Source organism: Arvicola amphibius, chromosome 8 (genome assembly GCF_903992535.2).
Source record: "Arvicola amphibius chromosome 8, mArvAmp1.2, whole genome shotgun sequence".
In the NCBI taxonomy this organism is placed as follows: Eukaryota; Metazoa; Chordata; class Mammalia; order Rodentia; family Cricetidae; genus Arvicola; species Arvicola amphibius.
This window is the reverse complement of record NC_052054.1, coordinates 34,972,718-34,992,816: the sequence shown is the minus strand read 5'-3', so window position 1 is coordinate 34,992,816 and position 20,099 is coordinate 34,972,718. Positions and strand designations below refer to the sequence as shown.

Below are 20,099 nucleotides of genomic sequence, written 5' to 3'. Positions count from 1 at the left end.
AGCCTTTATCAATGGAATACGTGAAAAATGATGCCTTAGTGATGTCCTGCCAATAGAAACCGTATATTTTAATCCTAAAAAGTTTTGTTTTATACACTTTAAATTCACAAACTCTTAAATTGAATTCCAACTACAAACAAAAAAGCAAAGGAGACAATGTTTAAATAAATTCTGTATCTCAAATGTAACATAAAGAAAATATTTTACACATGTTCCTGTCATAGATTCCTTGCTTCAGAAAGAAACCTAAAACTTGAAGGTCAGTGTTCTTATCCTTTAGGTACAAACATTTCTTTTTTTTACTTTGGGTTAAATCAACTTTCCTAAAATCACAGAGTAAATATGAAAATACATTTAGAGAGGAAACATATCTTTACATTTTTATCTATTTTACTTATGTGTGTGTATATGTTCCTCTGCCCTGCATACTGTTTAACTCTAAAATTATAGAACAGTTGTGTATAAACCTAATTAATATTCTGGTGCTTTACATTAGAGTTTGCAAATGATCACCCTCTAATATTTAAGCAATCTAATATTAACACCTTAGCTGCAGAGCTATAAGAATGGAATTGCATGTCATGCCAAGATATCAGTTCTAGACCCACCATTCAGGTGGTGTGGAAGCCTTTCTCCACCCCAGACAGAAAGACCTCTGTTCCTGCACCTTCAGAGATACAGTGCGTTCACACACTACTGCATTTCAGACAATTCTAGGTGTTCAATGTTCATTTTATGCAGGTTTTAAAAAAATACCCCTCCCCTGTCATTTTCTGATACAGGTTCTATGTTCACATAATAAACCACAATTTCCCTTTCTATCTCAGATGATAAACCTTCAAATGTTCCAGGAAAACAGCTTTTTAAAGTCTTCTCTTTCTAAGGTTAAGTACTTGTGTTACCTTTCTAAACCCCTGTTCAGCTCTTGGAGCCATCAGCATCCTGGTCACACCTCCTTGGATGAACTCTAATTTGTCAACCACCCTCTTAAATGGTGGTGTCTGGAACCAATCACAGGGTGCTGGATGTGCTCTGACTAGCTATGAGGGCAGGTGCATCTCTGCTTCCTTAAGCCTGTGTATTAGCTGTCCTTTTAATTCAAGAGTTATATGGCTTACCCACAGATCATAACATACTGAAGATGTATTTACAACTTATAAAGTATGTATTGGGTGCTGAGATTTACATTATTATCCTACCACATAGAAACTGGCAAAACAGAAGACCATACAGTTGATTTATATGTGTGAATGTCTAAATGGCTTAAATATTGATTTCCTCCCTCTTTAACTGCCAATCAAACTTCCTAAATGCTAAAAGTTCCCTCTTTTAAGACTAATGTGTTTATGGTTTGCCAGTCAGCAGTAGTGGGCATAAGTAAGCTCACATCATTGAAATGCTAAGGTGGATATATTTGCTTAGATTTGTTTTTAGACTTAAAAGAATAGAGAAACCAATAGAGACATGTTTTTAAAAAACAGCTTCAAACTATCTCTAGGATAGCCTAAAATTATTTTGCTCTTTATGTCTCTCCATATATAATACTTTGAAATGATAGATGGTTATGAATGCTATTAAAATTCAGCAGATATTTATGCAGGGTCTACTGTCTGTGAAATGCTTTAGCACAGCACCACAAGGAAACATTAAGACATGTGTAAGAGCTGAGTTCTCCATCATATTATCTCTCAGAAATCCTGAGAACTTTTTTTTCTTTTTAAGAAAGTATTGAGAATCATGAAATAAATATTTCTGCCATTAGGGCTTAATTGAGGGCTCTTTGTAGAATTTTAATTTGGAAGATGATACTTACTACAATGATATGGCTAAAAACATTCATTTACTATCTACATGGTGCCAAGTGAAGGACTACATGTGTATTTTCTCATTTTAAAATGAGCTTTTAAAAGATGAGCAATTCAGGTCATTTAACTGAACCTCTGGAAGCATAAAAATCTTCCCCAAGAATTACACAACACATAAAGGCAGAGTCTGAGTCCCAACTAGGATGTTAAAGACTCAGGAATGAACTTCATATTTGTGTGATTTATATAAGATGCTCATATTAATAGACATATCAGAACACTGACACAAGTTCTTCCATTTATTTTGGAAGAAGACACTTAGATGTCTTTTATTGGCCTGTTGATTCTTTTCTGGAGTATGACTTAGTACCCTCTGAATTTCTAAGATTCTTATCTTGTAAAATTCACAACCAACTTCTACTGCCCCAATAAAGAATCACTAGCAGCATTCATGAATGAGAGAGAAGAGGAAATGAAAGAGTAGCAGATCAATAACATTTAGAATCCAAGCAAAATACTGTGTCTAGTAGTCTCACTTCTGCTTTTGCAAAAATGATAGATGATAGATAGATGATAGATAGATAGATAGATGATAGATAGATAGATAGACAGACATATTAATTGCTCTTTCATAACATCCTTTGTCTGAATAATGTAAACCAAAATTAACTGAACAAACATGATAGACTTTGCTCAAGGTTACCAAAGGTGCAAACAACAGGAGAGAGAACAACTTTTTCTTCACTCTTGTGTCTCTCTGGTAATAAAGTAAGGAATAGCTGGATGGTAGCCACAAACTATCAAAGGTAATAAATATCCTTAAGAGACAAAATTCCCTAAATAGTGAGAGAGAGATTAAAATTCCCCATTAAAGGAGAATAGCAATGCTTCTCTCTCTCACACTCTCTCTCACTCTCTTTCTCCTCTCTCTCTCTCTCTCTCTCTCTCTCTCTCTCTCTCTCTCTCGTGTTTCTATAACATTTTTAAAGAATTGTGCATCTTGTTATTACTCATTTGTAATTTATGTTACAGTAAGCCTATTTATTTTTAACTTAATGTAACTTGAATTAAAATGAGCCTGGTTGTGCGTCAATGTGTGTGTCATGAGCACACAGTTACAATATTCTTGGCAAAGTTCTTGAAATAAAATTAAGCCCTAGACAGAAAAAAAACTAAATATGTATATATAAAACTATATTTTGTGGTTTATTTGATTAGATGGATGTTTAATTATGTATTACATGTATTTTGTACAGGACTTTTGCATATAAATTAATCTAGCTCATAGCAAGATTACCAGTGGAATGTTTCATCCAAACTTAAGTAGATGGAAAGTGAGCAGCTGTTGCAAAGACCTTGTTTTGCGTCTGAGCCACAGAGCCTAGAACAGCTTTGTGAATTTGGCTGCTATGCTTGCATTTGTTGAGATTCTACTTGTTCAGCATCAGTGTGTGACACAAAATAGCAATAGTTTTCTAAATCAGGGAACTTGAATGGAGGAGCAAGTATTAACTTTACTGTACAGGATGCTTTTTTCTTTCAATGTATTGTTCATCTACTATGCAGTGTACAAGTAATATGTTTGTAGGTCATTTTTATTTTCAAGAGCCCTCAACTGGGTTAATATATGAGGAAAAGAAAAACTAACCTGTTTGCTGTACACTAAAACGGATCCACAGGGTTTCTTCTTATAGGAGAACCAACAAGGATGAGCTTTTCACATGTGACCAAAACACTTGTGATCTGGAAAAGAAATTTATATCCCCATTGAGTTGCATTATTGATGAGTATATGGACCATATTGTTTGGTCTTGATTCGTGACATGGAAAAGAAAACATATGAAGAGTGTGTCCATGGGACCATGAATTCACCTTTACGTGCATGGACACTCACAGTGTCTTCTCTGTTCTTTTTTATATGTCTCTCACAATTATTTTCTCCTCCTAGCCAATCAAAACATTAAGTTGTATGTCTCTTATAGTTATCACTATGAAGCTCTGAGTAAAATATAATTCATGAAAGTTTGGTGAAATCGGCAAATTTCAAGCAGAATATATTTAGTGCGGTTAAGCTGTGTAATGCATGGATCTGGTGGTCCCCTCACTGTTGGTCACATTGAGGAACTGTCACTGGTCATCAGCCCTAGATCTCTGTTCCTGGTCTGGTCACAGGCAGCATGTGCACTCCTGCTTTGTACTCTCAAAGCTTAGGTGTCACAAGAAGTTGAGAAATAACAAAATTATCCGGTTGGACTGACTATAGTGGTAATGTCTAAAGGGACATCCCAAAGTTACTTTTTGCCTCTTCCAGTTCTAATTAAAGAAATGAATAGAGCTACCATGAAAGAAAGTTACTGTTGAAACTCTTTATTAGTTATGAAGAATTAAAATAAGGAAGTAATGGTTCAAAGATTGAGGAAAAGAAACAGGGAGGGAAATCAGGTAGGTAAAAAACAAGGAGAAAGGAATCCACTTCTGTAGTCAGGAAGAAAACAGCCTCCAAGCTTCTTCTTTAAAATATATTATTGATTCTTAAAATATTACAACTGTATTTTGATCATATTCATATCTCCAGGACTTCAGAAGATATCCTCATTTCCCCAGTCACAATTTTGTGTGGGGAGTGGAACCATAAGCCCAATTTATATTGGCCAAATACTCGTGGTATTGAGAGCTATCCTAGAATATTTTGCATATATGATCAATCAATGGCATCTTAGAGAAAACTAGTTGTGCTTCTTCCGGCAGCTAACTGTTAAAAAGCTCCTGAGCTAGATATAGGACCTGGTTCTCACATCACCACCTTTATGCTGATATGTTTATCTGGCTTCAGCCTAGACAGGTCTTATACATGCTGTTGTAACTGCTGTGAATTCGTAAGCGTAACTGCCCTGTTCTGTCAGAGAACGCTGTTTCCTTGAAGTCATTCACTACTTCTGGTTTTCAAAATGTTTCTGCCTCCTCTTCAGCAATGATCCCTGCACTTTGGGGAGAGATATATGAAATAGATGCCCCATTTGGGGCTGAACATTCTATAGTTTCTCTGTGTGTTGACTAGCTGTGGGTCTCAGTGTTAGCTACCATCTACTGGGGATGGGGAGAGGCTTCTCTGATGAGGATTGGGAGTCGCACCATCCTATCAGTATAGCGATAGGGCACCAGGACTTGCTTTAATCCTATGTCTATTTATCAGTATAATTTTACTGGATTCTACCATGTGGCCCATGACTCATCCAGTCTCATGTTCTTAGCCCAAATAATGAAGCCAGGTATGGGCCACACTTCCATAAACAGGCCTTAAATACAATCATAAAGTGGTACATGCCTGATAGATGGCTGTATTTAGAATATTCAAAGAACTGAAAACACCAAGATAATGAAAAAAAAAAAAGCATCCCAATTAAAAATGAGAGCAAAGAACTAAATACAAAGCTCTCAAAAGACAAAATGAAAATACCCGGGAAAATGCTTAAGAATATTCAGCATTTCTTTTTCCCTGTTTTGTTTTTCAAGACAGGTTTTCTCTGTAGCTTTGGAGCCTGTCCTGGAACTCGTTCTGTAGACCAGGCTGGCCTTGAACTCACAGAGATGAACCTGCCTCTGCCTCTCAAGTGTTGGGATTAAAGGTGTACACCACCACACCCAGCTCAGCATTTCTTTTTGTGTATGTGTATGTTTTAAGATTTTTTTTTTACACTTTAAAAGGTCTTTAGTGTCAATTATCCCTTCCCATTGTTCCTCCTCTACCTGCTCCTCCTCCTCCACCACATCTCATTTGCTCTTCCTGTTACATTAATTCCCCCTTTATATCACTCCATTCTATCTCCCCTCCCTTGAAAGCCTGCTTTACTCCCCATGGTCTCTTCCTATTTTTATAACCATTCTGGGTATTCCAAATGAATAACACTCACCTGAAGGCTCGAAGCTAACAGCCACGTATGGGAGAAAAGAGATGATATTTGTTTTCCCACGCCTGGGTTACTTCACTCAGAGGGATCATTTCTGGTTTCATCCATCCACCTCCTAGTTTTAAAATTTTATTTTTCATATGAGCAGAATAATGTTTACAAAGTGTTAGATATCTATTTGGGAGATATTGTGCAGAGCAGCAATGAACATGTAGGAGCCAGCATTTCTATACTAAGACATAGTTCTTTGGTTAGATGCCCAAAAGTAGTATAGATGGACCATGTGGTAGATCTATTTCTAGCTTTGTGAGGCCTTTTAGAAATATACACATGTCCTAAAAAATATACATGCACATATATAAAAGAATTTAAATGGAGTTACCATATGACAGGGTAACAATGTCCCTACCAGACATTGTAGGTTGGAAATAAAACCTCCAGGATGTGGACATCTTTTTGAGTAGATGACCAGTGGGGTCCCACATACCCCTAATCACTACAGGATATTGCCATTTCTCATAGTAATCCTTCTGAACTCGATGGTAAGACTCTTTGGCTAAAGGTACAATAGCTTGAATCATAAACCATGAGGAAATCAAGTTGGTACTGACTTGGACCATGCCCACTGGCTAGCTTTCATAGTTTTAGAACGATGCTATGTAGGCTACCAGAAGAGAAAGCTAATCATTACTTCTACCTAGCTTAAAGCTCCGTGAGGTATAGTAATGCCTGGGAATGCCCTTTGACACAGTCGTGGCATAAATGCTATGAAGCATCCAGCCTGCTTCTTATAGAAACTCTATACTATGAGGTCTCTTGCCTCCTAAACCAATATTTCTCTACTGTATCATCTCTTTTTGGCAACCTCAGTTCCTAGTCAATTTCCTATATGCTAAAAAGGCACATGCTATTAAATTTTCTCTGTTATTTTCTACATCTTCTATAACTTAATGCTGCCTGATTTTGTTCTAATACATTACAATCTCTGAATCATAAATGTGTGAAAGACCACATTGGGACCTTGCAACTCCATGAACATACTGAATACATACATTGTAAATACTTGTCTAGGAGGAAGGAATAACTTTTCAGAATTTTAGTCTCTAAGTCTTGAAAATGTAGAAAGATGAAACCCTTATACTGTCTGTGATACTAAACGGAAACTTACAGCTATGTTTAATTTATCCGGCTCATTATTATAAAACCCTTTACTCATTTCATTTTTACTATATTCCCCTTGAAATATTTGCTCTGGTAAGCAGAAGCAAATATTAGGTTTTACACTCCATTTACTGGGATAACAGTGATGATCATCTGACATCAGAAAGCCAAATATCCCCTGCTTATTCCCAGAGAAGAATTTGCTCTCTGGGTATGCAATGCCCTCAGTAGTGTGCCCCACCCCACACTTCCTCAATTCACATTCCTTTAAACTTAGTAGAACACACATAAGCACAACCCCATACCCTATACTTTGTTGGAAAAGCCAATAATGTCCGGTGTTTTTCCTCTCATCGTGGAAAGTTTTCCTGCCCCATTTAACTGTGTTATTATGCTAGACAAGAGTCCCATATTGCATGAAGCAACAATGTTACTTACAAACAAGCTGTTTCTTTCCAACCAAGGTAGAATTAAAGCAAATGCTCATGGGAAAGAGCTATTATTTTCTTAGTGGTGTGAAAATGAGGCCTGGAGCATATAGGGTTTAATTCTGAACTACATCCTGGAATAGAGCAGTGTTTTGCCCTCCAATGGGAAATTCCTTTTTCACTTAGTAGCTGAATTTCCCCATGGAAATGTTTTCTGAATAAATCACCAAGAAAAAAGTAAAAAACTAAGTCAATAGGAAATCTCTCAGAATGACCTATTCTCAAGAAATTTACTTTTTCCTAGAATTGAAAAGGCATACACCATTCACATCTTACAGGAACAGTATAATGCACCAAGTAAATACAATTATCATATCCAAGTGAGCTGAAGGTGTCTTACTCTTCCCTGTGAAAAGCCCTTTTTTCTCTAGCCAATATAATGATTTCAAGGGAGTTAATAAATCATGGGAGTAAATTAGATGTTCTATTGACTTATGCAAGGCTTAATAAAATGATGAAAATGAATGTTTTCCCCTAAATTAACTTAAAGTCCCAAAGATAGAATTTATAAATGGGTTTTAGAAAGCTCAAAATTATAGAAAATTAATTACATACAGCACATATTTTTCCACAAATATCATGTCTTCTTGAACTACTCAGTGAATGCTAATGGTTAGGTTTGGGGATTCTGAATCCTTCAGTTCCAGTACTCATGGTTTTTTTTAAAGATTTTTTTACTACACTTAAGAATGATTTAAAATGGCTTTCCTTGGTCTTTTGGATGTTGAAATGTTAACCAGGCAAGGATTTGTGCTAACAGAAAACTACAAGGATTCTATCAGGAAATTTCTAGCAAGACCATTCTAATGTAAAAAATGTGTAATAAGGTAAAAACAATATCGTACTAGGTTACTGTATTAAAATGCAGCATTTGCCTTAATTCAGTAATGGAACTTGAAAAAATGGTCAAGTTTCACTCCTAGAAAGATTCAGCCAAGGACATAAAATTTGAGTATATTGAATATTCAGTATGCAACTCTGGGTTCAGTGTGTCATCCCCTCATTCCCGTGCTAAAGTCCTAATTCCCATTAGCTCTCACTATGCCTATGTTCCAAATTGGGATCTCGAATGGCTACCTCCTACTGTATATCTTTATTAATTTAGAAAACACTAAATAATTCAGTTTTCTTTGAGATATTAATAAATATCAGTTGCAGCCTTTTTAGCCTCGTACTTATGTCTCGCTGATTTGAACAAGCGGGCTAAGTGAAATGTTGGGTGCTTTTTCTAAAGGAGCCAAAACCGTGGTATATAGATTCATCCCCCATTACTTATAATAATGCCAAATGCTATTGTCCAGGCAGGTAAGTATTATTTTATATATGAAAAGACATTAGAGTAGCACATTACTCAGAGGAGCAGGGGCATAAATGTTTTCTAAATTTCAGTCCCTCCAGAGCATCATGTAATGAGCCCTTCTAAGCCAATGCTGAGCTGCAATGTAAAATCCTGTTTAATGAGCCATAGCAAGCTCTGCATGGCCCCTGTGGGACAACTCGAAGGGATCCAGTCTCTTCCTCCTCCATCCTTTGCCTTCCTGGGAAGTACCTTCTGGTCAAGGTCTGCCAGGAAAGGACACACAGAGAGCCCAGGTCAGGGAAACTGGGGCTCTGCTTGTCAGTACAAAGTGAACAGCAGAATACAAATCATCAGCTTTGTTCTAGTAATGTCTTTGTTTACAGGGCCAGGATAGAATTTTTTAAGGGCCTGCCACATTTACATTGAATCTGTCACTCACAGATCTAGTTTTGATTCCTGTCCTATAAAATGATCTTGTGTTCTAGTAGAAAAATATATTTTACAAGGTTAATGTCAATGTCAGAAAAATGCAAGCATCAAACATACGTTAGAAGAAATGAAGTTTGCTTAATGAGGAAGGGGTAATAACATTTATCCATACAAGCTTACTTGATTACATAGGCAAAAGTAGACCTTCTCAGGTAGTCCTGATTGAATTTACATGTAAATTTTGCAGCTAACCTTTATTTTTGGTTTGACTAATAATGTTCCTCAGCTTAGCCTTTCAAACAGAAGGATGTTTTTGTTGGTTGTATTCAGAGCTACAGAATGTCAGTACCTGCAAGGATGGGTAGAAAGTGTCTAGTTTGGCACTGATCCTTCTGTTTGGGATCAACTATGGACAGGGAAATCTGTGTTTGATTTCATAGAACCTATCCTATTCTATCAAGCCTGCATTACTGAGGAAATAACCCATGAATTTATATTTATCTCGAGTTTGCTGTTGATGGGCCAAAGTTCATATAAAGGTTACTCCTACAGAAATGTCTGTTGTCTCTAGTCTGCACTCTGGCAATTGCTGTTTCTTCCAAATATTGCCCTCTAGAACAATAAAAGGGTTTTAAAATAGTACATAAAAGACGATTCCATAAACCACCTCCTATGCTGAAATGATTATGTGTCTCTTCTCTTCTAGCTCCCAGCTGTAGGAGGACAATTGACATTTACCATCTCATATGACCTCGAAGAAGCAGAAGAGGATGCAGAAAAAGTTGTTCAGCTGATGACTATCTTAGAGGTGAGATAATAAACATGTTACTGTGCAACCACGTGATATCGCCATGTCACCTGAGGCCACTCACACTGCTTTTCATTGATTGACAGATGCTGATTTACATGCTATAAAAGAAAATCCACCTCTGTAATTTTATGCCATGCTCATGTTTCAATGTGATACATGCCAAGAAAATCCAGAATTGGTTCTGATGACAAAAAAGACCACTTAGAACCATTTTGAAATTTAAATTTAAAATACAGCCATATTTCTTGCACTTAAAAGGTTACAGGATCCATGTGTTTAGGTCAATACTAATTTATGGAATACATTATATTATAGATTTTATGGTTTTCTGTTTGGTTTACATATTCAAAGGGAAAGGGGCAAAGTAATTTGTTGAGCTGTTGGTAACTCTTGACTCCAAGATCTTACTTTAGGTAGAAAATATACAAGAGAAACAGCCTCTGGGAACTGGAAGTCTATGCATGATTCCAAATGATGGGTGCAGTAATATTTTTAGAGTCCCGTCTTACTTTCTCGTACTGCCATGATGGATTCTTCCCCAGTATTTACATACATACCCCTAGGTGCACACCTGTATGTGTGTTAGTGGTTCCAAACAGAAGATGCTGATTGAGCTGTAGGCTCTGTTACTGCCCCAAGTCTTCTTTGCTTAGGGGTCAGTGGCAGAATGACAAGATTACTCACTCGGAATGAATTTCCTCCAGAATCAAATGAAGTGGTTTAGACTTCACATAAACATAAAACTGCATGTGTATCTTGGGATTCCTTGAAGATAAAAGGAGCTCTCTTAAGCATGAAGGTTGAGAGATGATGTATCATTAAAACAGTAAATAAGTAGGATGACTTGAATGTCCTAAATAAACTACAATGATTCTTATGATGGTCTTTTCCTATTTTGAACATCAGTGTGCAGATCTTTCCTTATATGGAAGTCAGAAATATTTTAGCTTATATATTAATGAAATGCCCTTGCATGATACACTGCACTTCTTATCTCTGCCATAAACACATGATATTTTCATGCATGGATGAAACCAAATTGTTTGCAACAACATATATATGTGAAACCTATTATTTTAGTTAATGGAGAAGGCAAGTTCATGCAAAAATCACAGTGGTAGACTTTGTAGTATATGAGATGAAGGTTGGTCTTTACATTTCTTTGTCTTTGGTTCATGTACACCAGAAAAATGCTAAATGAGGCTAAACGATCTGGAGTAGAGTATGCAAATTCAGATAACCTTTAGAAATTTTGTATTGTATCTTTCTTGCCATTTTATCAATACATCCTTTCTTCTCCCCCTCCCTACACCCCTGCTTTAGGGAAATAACCTGAGGATCAGCACAGCCTTTAAGGAGGTGTATTTAGATCCAACCGAAGAACACACTGAGGAGTTACCACTCAAAGAAGACTCCTTTATCATACATGGAACGAACTTACCAGTCAGTAGAAAAGATTTTATGATTGTGCTTGCAAATTTGGAGAGCATCCTCATGCAAATCACATACAATTTAGGGATGGATGCCATCTTCAGGTAAGATCTGGAATTCCATCTCGCAGCGTTCACATGTGTATCTGGGGCAAACAAAAGTATGCCAGAAAAGTACATTTTAAACGGTCTAGTTTTGTGCCTTTGAGTTAAAGATAAGCATAAGTTCTGGTTTCTGTAAGGCTATCACATGAAACCTTTAAAATTTAAATATTGGACTTTTAACACTGCTGAATCCTCTGCAATTTTGACAGAGCATGTAATAATGACTTTCTATTGAGAAACAAAAGGACAGTTTTGTTTATGGCAGCTCAGATGGTGAAATACTGAAGATATAAGATTACAAACTACTCATATTCAAAAACTGTTTTTTAAAATATTTTCTTCTGTTCATCAACTAACTGGTATCTAGATTGTAGTAAGAAATACAGGCTTATTCATTTACATAATTAGACACCCCTTTATACAACACCGTGACACTATTATAAACACAGGGTTTAAAGGAAAGAGTAGGAGATTTTGGAGCTCAAATAAGCTCTGTTGATCTTGGCAAGTGATTGGTATTTGTGGCATCTTGATGTTTAAGTATAATATGCCCATAATAGTATTTTTCTCATCCCATTTTAACCAGGGCTGTAGCTAAAATGATAAACTGCTTTAATGTGGATACATTCAAAAGCTAGTTCCTTCTTATTCTCCATATATTATGGAAGAAAAAGAAAACCTTGACCTGAGCAAAATTTGATCACAGAAGTCTAATGAGAAGCTTCTATGCGTATTACTTTAGAAACAGTGACATTTTGTCTGATAAAATTATTATTTCGGATATATTAGAATATGCTTTTCCTCATTTTTTTAAAAATCCAGATAGTAGCACAAAATATTATTGCATATTGATTCTCAAGGAGATTAAGTTAGAAGATCAGGTTTGATGCCACAATGAAAACTGGTATGACTTTATTCAGAGCAATATCTCCTGCTCTGGATTCTTCAGTTGTAGATTGTAACCCTGTTATTTGCTTGTGCTGCCGAGTTTGTCTTTCGCTTGTAATATTTCAGCAAAGTACAATCATCATTACCATTTCCCAAAGGAGGGAGCTGCAGGTTCATAAACAAAACCGTTGCCAAACAATATGCCTCTTTTGCATAGGCAATTCTGCTAGAAGCTGGGTTAAAGTGCTATAAAGGCGAGATGCAGCACTTAGGAATTAATTATTTTTTTCTCATTTAGTAAATAGAGATTGTCATGATGTTTAAACAGTATAAAGAAATGAGTCCTCCAGCTTTGAAAGTGAATGACAACCAAATTGACAAAAAGTAGCTGGAGGGCTTATTTATTTTTGTCACATTGCTTCTCAGGCTAGTTAATTCAAAGACACCCTCCTGATTTATGCCAGCCAGTTTCAAAGTCTACCCATCTTAAAGTCATTGGTTTCATTTAAATCCTTCTGGCATTTTCTCTGAATTTATGAACGTGGTCATGAAGTGTGACTATGTGAGCTGACTTTGAAGCTCTTCAAGATGTTGACTGCTTTTTGCCAACCTTATTAATGAAACATCGTGGACCAAGAAGTGGGGCCAATGTCAGATATAAGCTCCAACCTATTCTTGGAGAGCCGAAAATCACCATGAATCCTGGATCAGCTAGCTTGCGATATTTTGTTTATCTCTGATCAACCAGTAAATTGAGTCTTATTTGTAAAACATTGCTTGAATTGATTTCAACTTGTCTTGCACAGTAGGCTCCTGAGTTGGTATACTGCCTGTGTGCAAGCACAAGGAAATTGGAGCATTGCAATAGCACTTCATATTTAGACTCACTGAAGGGTAGTTATCTCAACAAAATGGGCTTAGGTTTGCCCAGTTGCACGGTTAGGTGGAATTGGATAGAAAACTGAGCTGTAGGTCAAGGATTTTGACTTCCGTTTCCAACACAGCTATTTAATAGTTGTAAACATGAATATGGCTTTGACCTCTTTGTACCTCAGTCACTTCATTTCTGAAATAAGGAAGACAATTGCCTCGCCAACTTCCAAAGGTCACTTTGGGAATGGAATTAGAGAATTGTTGAAACATTTTTCTAACAGAAAAATCACCTCACAAATATGAAGTATTTACATCTGACTTGTCTCATTTCAAGTGGTTATACTGTCTCTAAACATCAATCAGGCTTGGAGATGTTTAGAGTATGCTATACTCTGCTATTGCCACAACTGTGAGAGTGCTTGCTGCCATGCTTATCCAGAATTTCAAAAGACTCACTAAGTATAGCTAATTGATATCCTCTTTATGGTTGTATTTAGTAAAATAAGGAGAAAAACATAACTATACACCATTTTTTCAAAGAAGGTAACATAAGGGCATGGAACAGTAGGAAAAGGGCGTGGCACAAAAGCTATCAGGGCCACGGTTTGGATACCTAACATCCACATAAATGCCAGGTGGACTTGGCATTTCCTTAAGAGGTGGATCTGTAATGGTCCTTAAAACAAGCGAGATTAGCAAAATTGAGGGTTTAATTGTGAGACCTTGGCTCAGTATATGAAGTGTATATATGCCCAGGAAGACATCTAATATCACCTTTTGATTACACATGTATACTCATTCACACATATATTCATATGTACATCCACATACCCCATAAGTAAAGAAAAATGTAAGGCAAATCAAGCTACTTATATATTACATATGCATATAATATATTCTTTGAATCTTGGCTTTAGTAACATCTTTGACCATTAACTTAAACAAAATATTTCCTAAGTACCTACTAGACACAGAACTCTTCACAAATTGTCTTCTCCTTAGTCCTATAATAGATGGTGTTAGAGTTCACCAAATTCTCCTCCTTTGGGTGTATCAAGTTTCACTTGACTCCTGAGAGCAGATGAAGTGGTTTGGTCAATGTAATGTGAACCAAAGTAATGAACATCTCTGGAAAAGGAACATTAAACTGCCAGTATGAGACTTCCTAAAGTTTATTCAGCTACCAGAAGATAAACAACCTGGAATTCTGACATCACATGGGGGTCAGCACCCTGTCTGTTTTGATCTTCTAGTTACTGAAGAAAGGTAGACTTTTGGAAATCTTCTTACAGGCCTGGGTCAGATACCAGAATTTGGAGTTGTTACAAGGACAGAATCAAGGCTATTGCAACTTTATCAAGATAGACTTCATATGCAGTCATTTTATGCAAACAAATACAGAATCTTTAAAAGCATTTTAAATGCTTATTAATTTCATTATACTATTGTTTGGCCTGTTAGTATGTCAGTGCACTGCATATCTGGTAACCTTAGAGGCCAGAAGAGGGTATTGGTTCAGCTGGAGCTTGAATTATAAACAGTTATAAACTATCTTGTGGGTGCTAAGAATCAAACCTAGGTCCTCTGGAAGAACAACCAGTGTTCTTAACTGCTAAACCATCTCCCCAGCACCACTTGGAAATGTTTTTTGTTTGACACATAGCATCTATACATACTGATGAGCTTCATAAATAATTTCTATTCAAGTATATCATGCCCTTTGGACTCTTCCTCACATAGAACTTTTTAAAGTTAAGCTACTTTCATGTGAATTTTCTTGTGAATTTAGGAGTTATATATTAAATAAAGTTTGTCATAATTTATACTTTAAATTATCTGGAAAAAATCACATGAACAAAACATCTTTGGTAATAAGAGACATTGAGTTGAAGAATACAGATTTTCTATCTATATTTCAAATAAGCCACCCAGGTGATCACATTTTAAAGAAATATGATAACAAAGATGCTAGTACTTAAAAAGATTTAAATAACTCACTTCTCACTTTCTGTTGGTGAGAGATAGAGTAAGGGTTTAAGCCCACAGGCATTTCTTCCCATGGTCTTTAAGAATTACTCCAGGTTCATCTATATCGGACTCATTCAGTCTGCAACCATATTCTGAGCATCTTGCATGTATATTGTCTAAATTTCAGTTTTCTGCCATGTACACTGGCAGAAACAATATCTGAATTTCCAGATTGAAGACTAGGTTAGGGAACAATGCCTATAGAACATGTGATTTGCCAGTATATGTTGTAATGCAATGTGGGGCACTGAACTCAAAGAAAGCTGCATGTATAATATAAAGAATAATCCAGTAAGAGTAAATACTTCATGCACGTGGATGACCAAGGAAATAGAGGTTAAATCTTGTACTAGCATTTTATGTTTTACAAATGCCTGTAGTGACATCATATTCTCATATTTATTTTCCCTACTTGACACTGGCCAAAATGTTTGGAGAAGGACTGAGGAGGTGGCTTACTAAGTAAGTGCACTGCTTGACAAAATAGCAGGAGGACTAGAGTTAAGTACCCAGCTCCCAGGCATAATGCCAGAAAGGGCAACTCTCACTTGTAACCTCAGCTCTCTGGAGATCATATACACACACACTACATACACATAACATCACTCACAAACACACACTTTACATACACATATACACACATACCCCACACATACACATAGCCCACAAACATAAACACTCACATATAACATACACACATACACCCCACACATACATATACATATACACCACACACACTACATACACATACATCACACACACACTACATCTAGATACATCACACACACACACTCTACATACATACCACATACTACATACGTACCATATACCAAATACACACACCCACAAACAGGTACAACTTAATATAACACACACATAACCCCTACACATACATACATATATACACCATACACATCATGCACTCATACCACACACACTACATACATACCACATACAAACACATACCCTACACACACACATACATGCTTGAAGTAAAGGAATTCTTCTTCTCCAGAAACTCCCTCGGATACCACCTAGATCACTAAGTCATTCTCTTGCCTCATTAGCAATGAGGTAGAAATAATGGGTTACCTCTAAAGAAGGGGTCTTATTAAATTTCCACAGGGCAGAGGCTAGGGACTTTTACTGGGGACTGAACCTTGCCTCCCCTGTTAGTCTGACCTTGCACCACTGAGCTGTAGCTCTCACTCTCTTCTTTTCTTTTTCTTTTTTTTTTATTGAAAACTTCCATCTCCTTCCCTCCTCCTTCCCCTTCCCTTCCCTCCCTCCACCCATACCCCCACTCCATCCTTCTCCATGCCAAGGAGCCATCAGGGTTACCTACTCTATGTTAAGACCAAGGTCTTCCCAACTCCCCCCAGGTCCAGGAAAGTGAGAAACCAAGTTGACAAGGCCCACACAGAGCCCGTCCAAGCCGTAGAATCCAAGCCCATCGCCATTGTCCTTGGCTTCTCAGTCAGCCTCCACCTTCGGCCACATTCAAAGAGTCCGATTTGGTCGCATGTTCCATCACTCCCGTTCCAAATGGAGTTGGTGATCTTCCGTTAGTTCTGTCCCACCATCTCCATGGGTGAATGCACCCCTCACGGTCCTGACTTTGTTTCTCATGTTCTCCCTCCTTCTGCTCCTCATCAGGACCTTGTGAGCTCAGTCCAGTGCTCCAATGTGGGGCTCTGTCATGTTCTCCATCCATCGACAGGTGAAGATTCTATGGTGATATGCAAGAAATTCATCAGTATGGCTATAGGATCTGGCCTTTTCCGGTTCCCTCTCCTCAGCTGCCCAAGGAACTAGCCGGGGGCATCTCCCTGGATATCCGGGAACCCCTCTAGAGTCAAGTCTCTTGACAACCCTCAGATGGCTCCCTTAAATAAGATATATGCTTCCCTGCTCCCATATCCTCCCTTCCTATATCCCAAGCATCCCATTCCCCTGAGCGTAAGGGATACACTCATCCATTGCTGGTGGGAATGCTTATTTGTGCAATCACTTTGGAAAGCAGTGTGGCGGTTTCTCAGGAAATTCGGGATCAACCTATCCCAGGACCCAGTAATTCCACTCTTGGGAATTTACCCAAGAGATGCCCAATCATACTACAAAAGCATCTGCTCAACTATGTTCATAGCAGCACTATTTGTAATAGCCAGATCCTGGAAACAACCTAGATGCCCTTCAGTGGAAGAATGGATGAAGAAACTGTGGAATATATACATATTAGAGTACTACTCAGCAGTAAAAAAAAACAATGACATCTTGAATTTTGCATGCAAATGGATGGAAATAGAAAACACTATTCTGAGTGAGGTAACCCAGACCCAAAAAGATGAACATGGGATGTACTCACTCATAATCGGTTTCTAGCCATAATTAAAGGACATCGAGCCTTAATTCGGGATCCTTGAGAAGATAATAAGAAGGTGAACCCAAAGAAAAACATATAATAATCCTCCAGGATATTGGAAGGAGACAAGATCACCGGGCAAAAATTGGGAATTTGGGGGTGGGGTGGGACGGGACCAAGGGCAGATGGGAGAGAAAAATCTCACTCTCTTCTAATTCTTATTCTGAAGCATAGTCTTGTTGTGTTGTCCTGGCTGGTTCTGCATTCCTTCTGCAGCTGCAGCAGGCCTTGAACTTGCTTTATTCCTGCCTCTCAGCCTTCCAAGTGCTGGAATCCAAAAACTACACTGCCAGACCCAGTTAAGAAAGGATGTTGAATCACCCCCTTAGGTTTTAACAAATGTAAAACAGAATAAAATATTTTACAAGCAATACAAATCTTTCTGTAGTGATTAACCCCATATTACATTTCTAAAGTTTGAATAAAATGAAAGTCTTTGATTAAGAACAATGTGTGAAGAAAAAGTGGGATATTTAACTGAATTTTAAGAGCACAGGGGTTTTGTTGTTTCAAAATACGTCATTTTGCTTTGGTGGTTTTAGGGTACCATGACGTAGCCAGCTTTGTTGAGAAATGAAACCAAACAGAAATAAATGAACGAGACAGTGTCTGACGTGACTCTAGTATTTCCCATAGGAACTCTTGGAGTTATGTCTCTTCTCTCCACCCATCATCTTATCTGTATTTTCAAGTCACAGGAAGGAGACTCAGTTAAAGCATTTGACCTTTCGACAAACCTTTGAGAGTTTATGCATTTCAGCATTCAGTACTTTGTTGCTGCCAATACTTTGTATTTAAATGAATGCAGCCTGGTATCAAGGAAAGCAAATGACCGTATTGAAGGGGGAGGGGGATAAATAGCGCCTTCTTCATGGGTAACACTTAAAACTGTTAAACGCATTAAAATCCCATTTAACAAACCGCAGAACTTAATGAACATTGGGATTGCTCAGTGAATACTAATGTGGAATATTACAGGGAAAGATGCTTTAGTGCTGAAATTTCTCACAGCTCAAAATGGTTACACAGATTAAGAAGAACATCTGCTGTTCAAAAGACAAAGGAGACTTGGCAGTTCACTGAAAGTATTTCTTGTTTTGTATCTCGATTTTTAAATTGTTTCTTGAAGTACTCAGACGATCACTCTTCCACAATGTCCCTTTTTAGGGTTTTACGTTTGATAATGAAACTTTTATAATGAAAGTCCTGAAACATATCTGTCTTTATCAATCAAGCTGCTAGTTAGTAAGCTGTGACTCCTTTATATGGTAATCAACTAATTTATCAACAGTGAAACCATTTGATTCTTAATGATCAGAATTATAGGCTTATTATTTGATAGTACATTAATTCTAGGCAGCTGGATGCCATGATATATTTAGGATATTTCTGGCTTATGGTTTTAAGTCCTATAACTTTTCCCATTTGTTTTCTATGTCAGATAGAACACACAATTTAATCTTTACTTACTGCATTTCATTTCTCTGATATGTGGATGGTAGATTTTATTGGACTTGTTGTGACAATGTTATAATTTCATGTCTACTATAACTTTTTCATTTATTTAATAACTTATGTGTATTTTAATTAACCCTGAATATGTCTATCTATTTATCCATCTAATTCACCCTTCCATTTTCTCATCAAAAGTGTGTGGAACAAAGACTAAGACAGTCCTGCTACCTGTGTATAGCACATGATATGGTTTGTGTTATCGAGGAATAATTTATGTTTGTATCAACCTAAGTAAACACTATCTTTAGTTGTGTGCCCTCTGTGTTAAGAAAACATGGCTGACTTAGACATTCTCCAAAGTTTATAACCATGGAAAAGGGAAAACAGGTACAAAAATACACGTTTATAAATATGCATAGCATTCAAATGGCAGAAAAACACAAACATTCATTAAAAAATGAGTAGAAAACAAAGTTCAGTATACAGTGAACATTACATAAAAATATAAAAATGTATTGCTGGGTACAGCAATGAGGCTAGACCTTAGAAACATACTAAATGAGAGAAAACAGAGTCTAAAATCATGCATTACTGAGTCCACCATTAAGAACTCTTTAAAATAGATAAATAAGTATGAGAGTGCAGAATGAAGCAAGAGGGGAACCTTGACTGGGCAACTGGGACAGGTGTAGTTCAGGGCTGATAAAATGTCTTGGATCACAGAAGCTGTTCTCAACCTGTGGGTGGTGACCCTTTGGCGGGTTGGACGACCCTTTCACAAGGGTCACCTAGGACCATCTGCTTATCAGATATTTACATTACTATTTATAACAGTAGGAAAATTATGGTTATGAAGTGGCCACAAAAATAATCTTATGGCTAAATTCTGCAATGTGGCAGAATATAGAACCAAATTCTACCAATAAATAGTTCTTTTCTTTTTCTTTTAACCTAGCAACAAATATACAGAGAACAAGATCATGGATAGCACAATAG

The 20,099-nt window shown here is 37.1% G+C and overlaps 1 protein-coding gene across 2 annotated transcripts in view; it reads left to right on the top strand.

Moving 5' to 3' along the window:
* The window catches only part of Lama2 (laminin subunit alpha 2), a 594,199-nt gene that overhangs the window by 330,915 nt on the left and 243,185 nt on the right, over nucleotides 1-20,099 (top strand). For both annotated transcript variants that reach the window (XM_038339597.1, XM_038339596.1), the window contains exons 13-14: nucleotides 9,798-9,899; nucleotides 11,226-11,437. In XM_038339597.1, coding sequence (XP_038195525.1) covers nucleotides 9,798-9,899; nucleotides 11,226-11,437 — 314 coding nt within the window. The remainder of the gene's footprint in view (nucleotides 1-9,797; nucleotides 9,900-11,225; nucleotides 11,438-20,099) is intronic.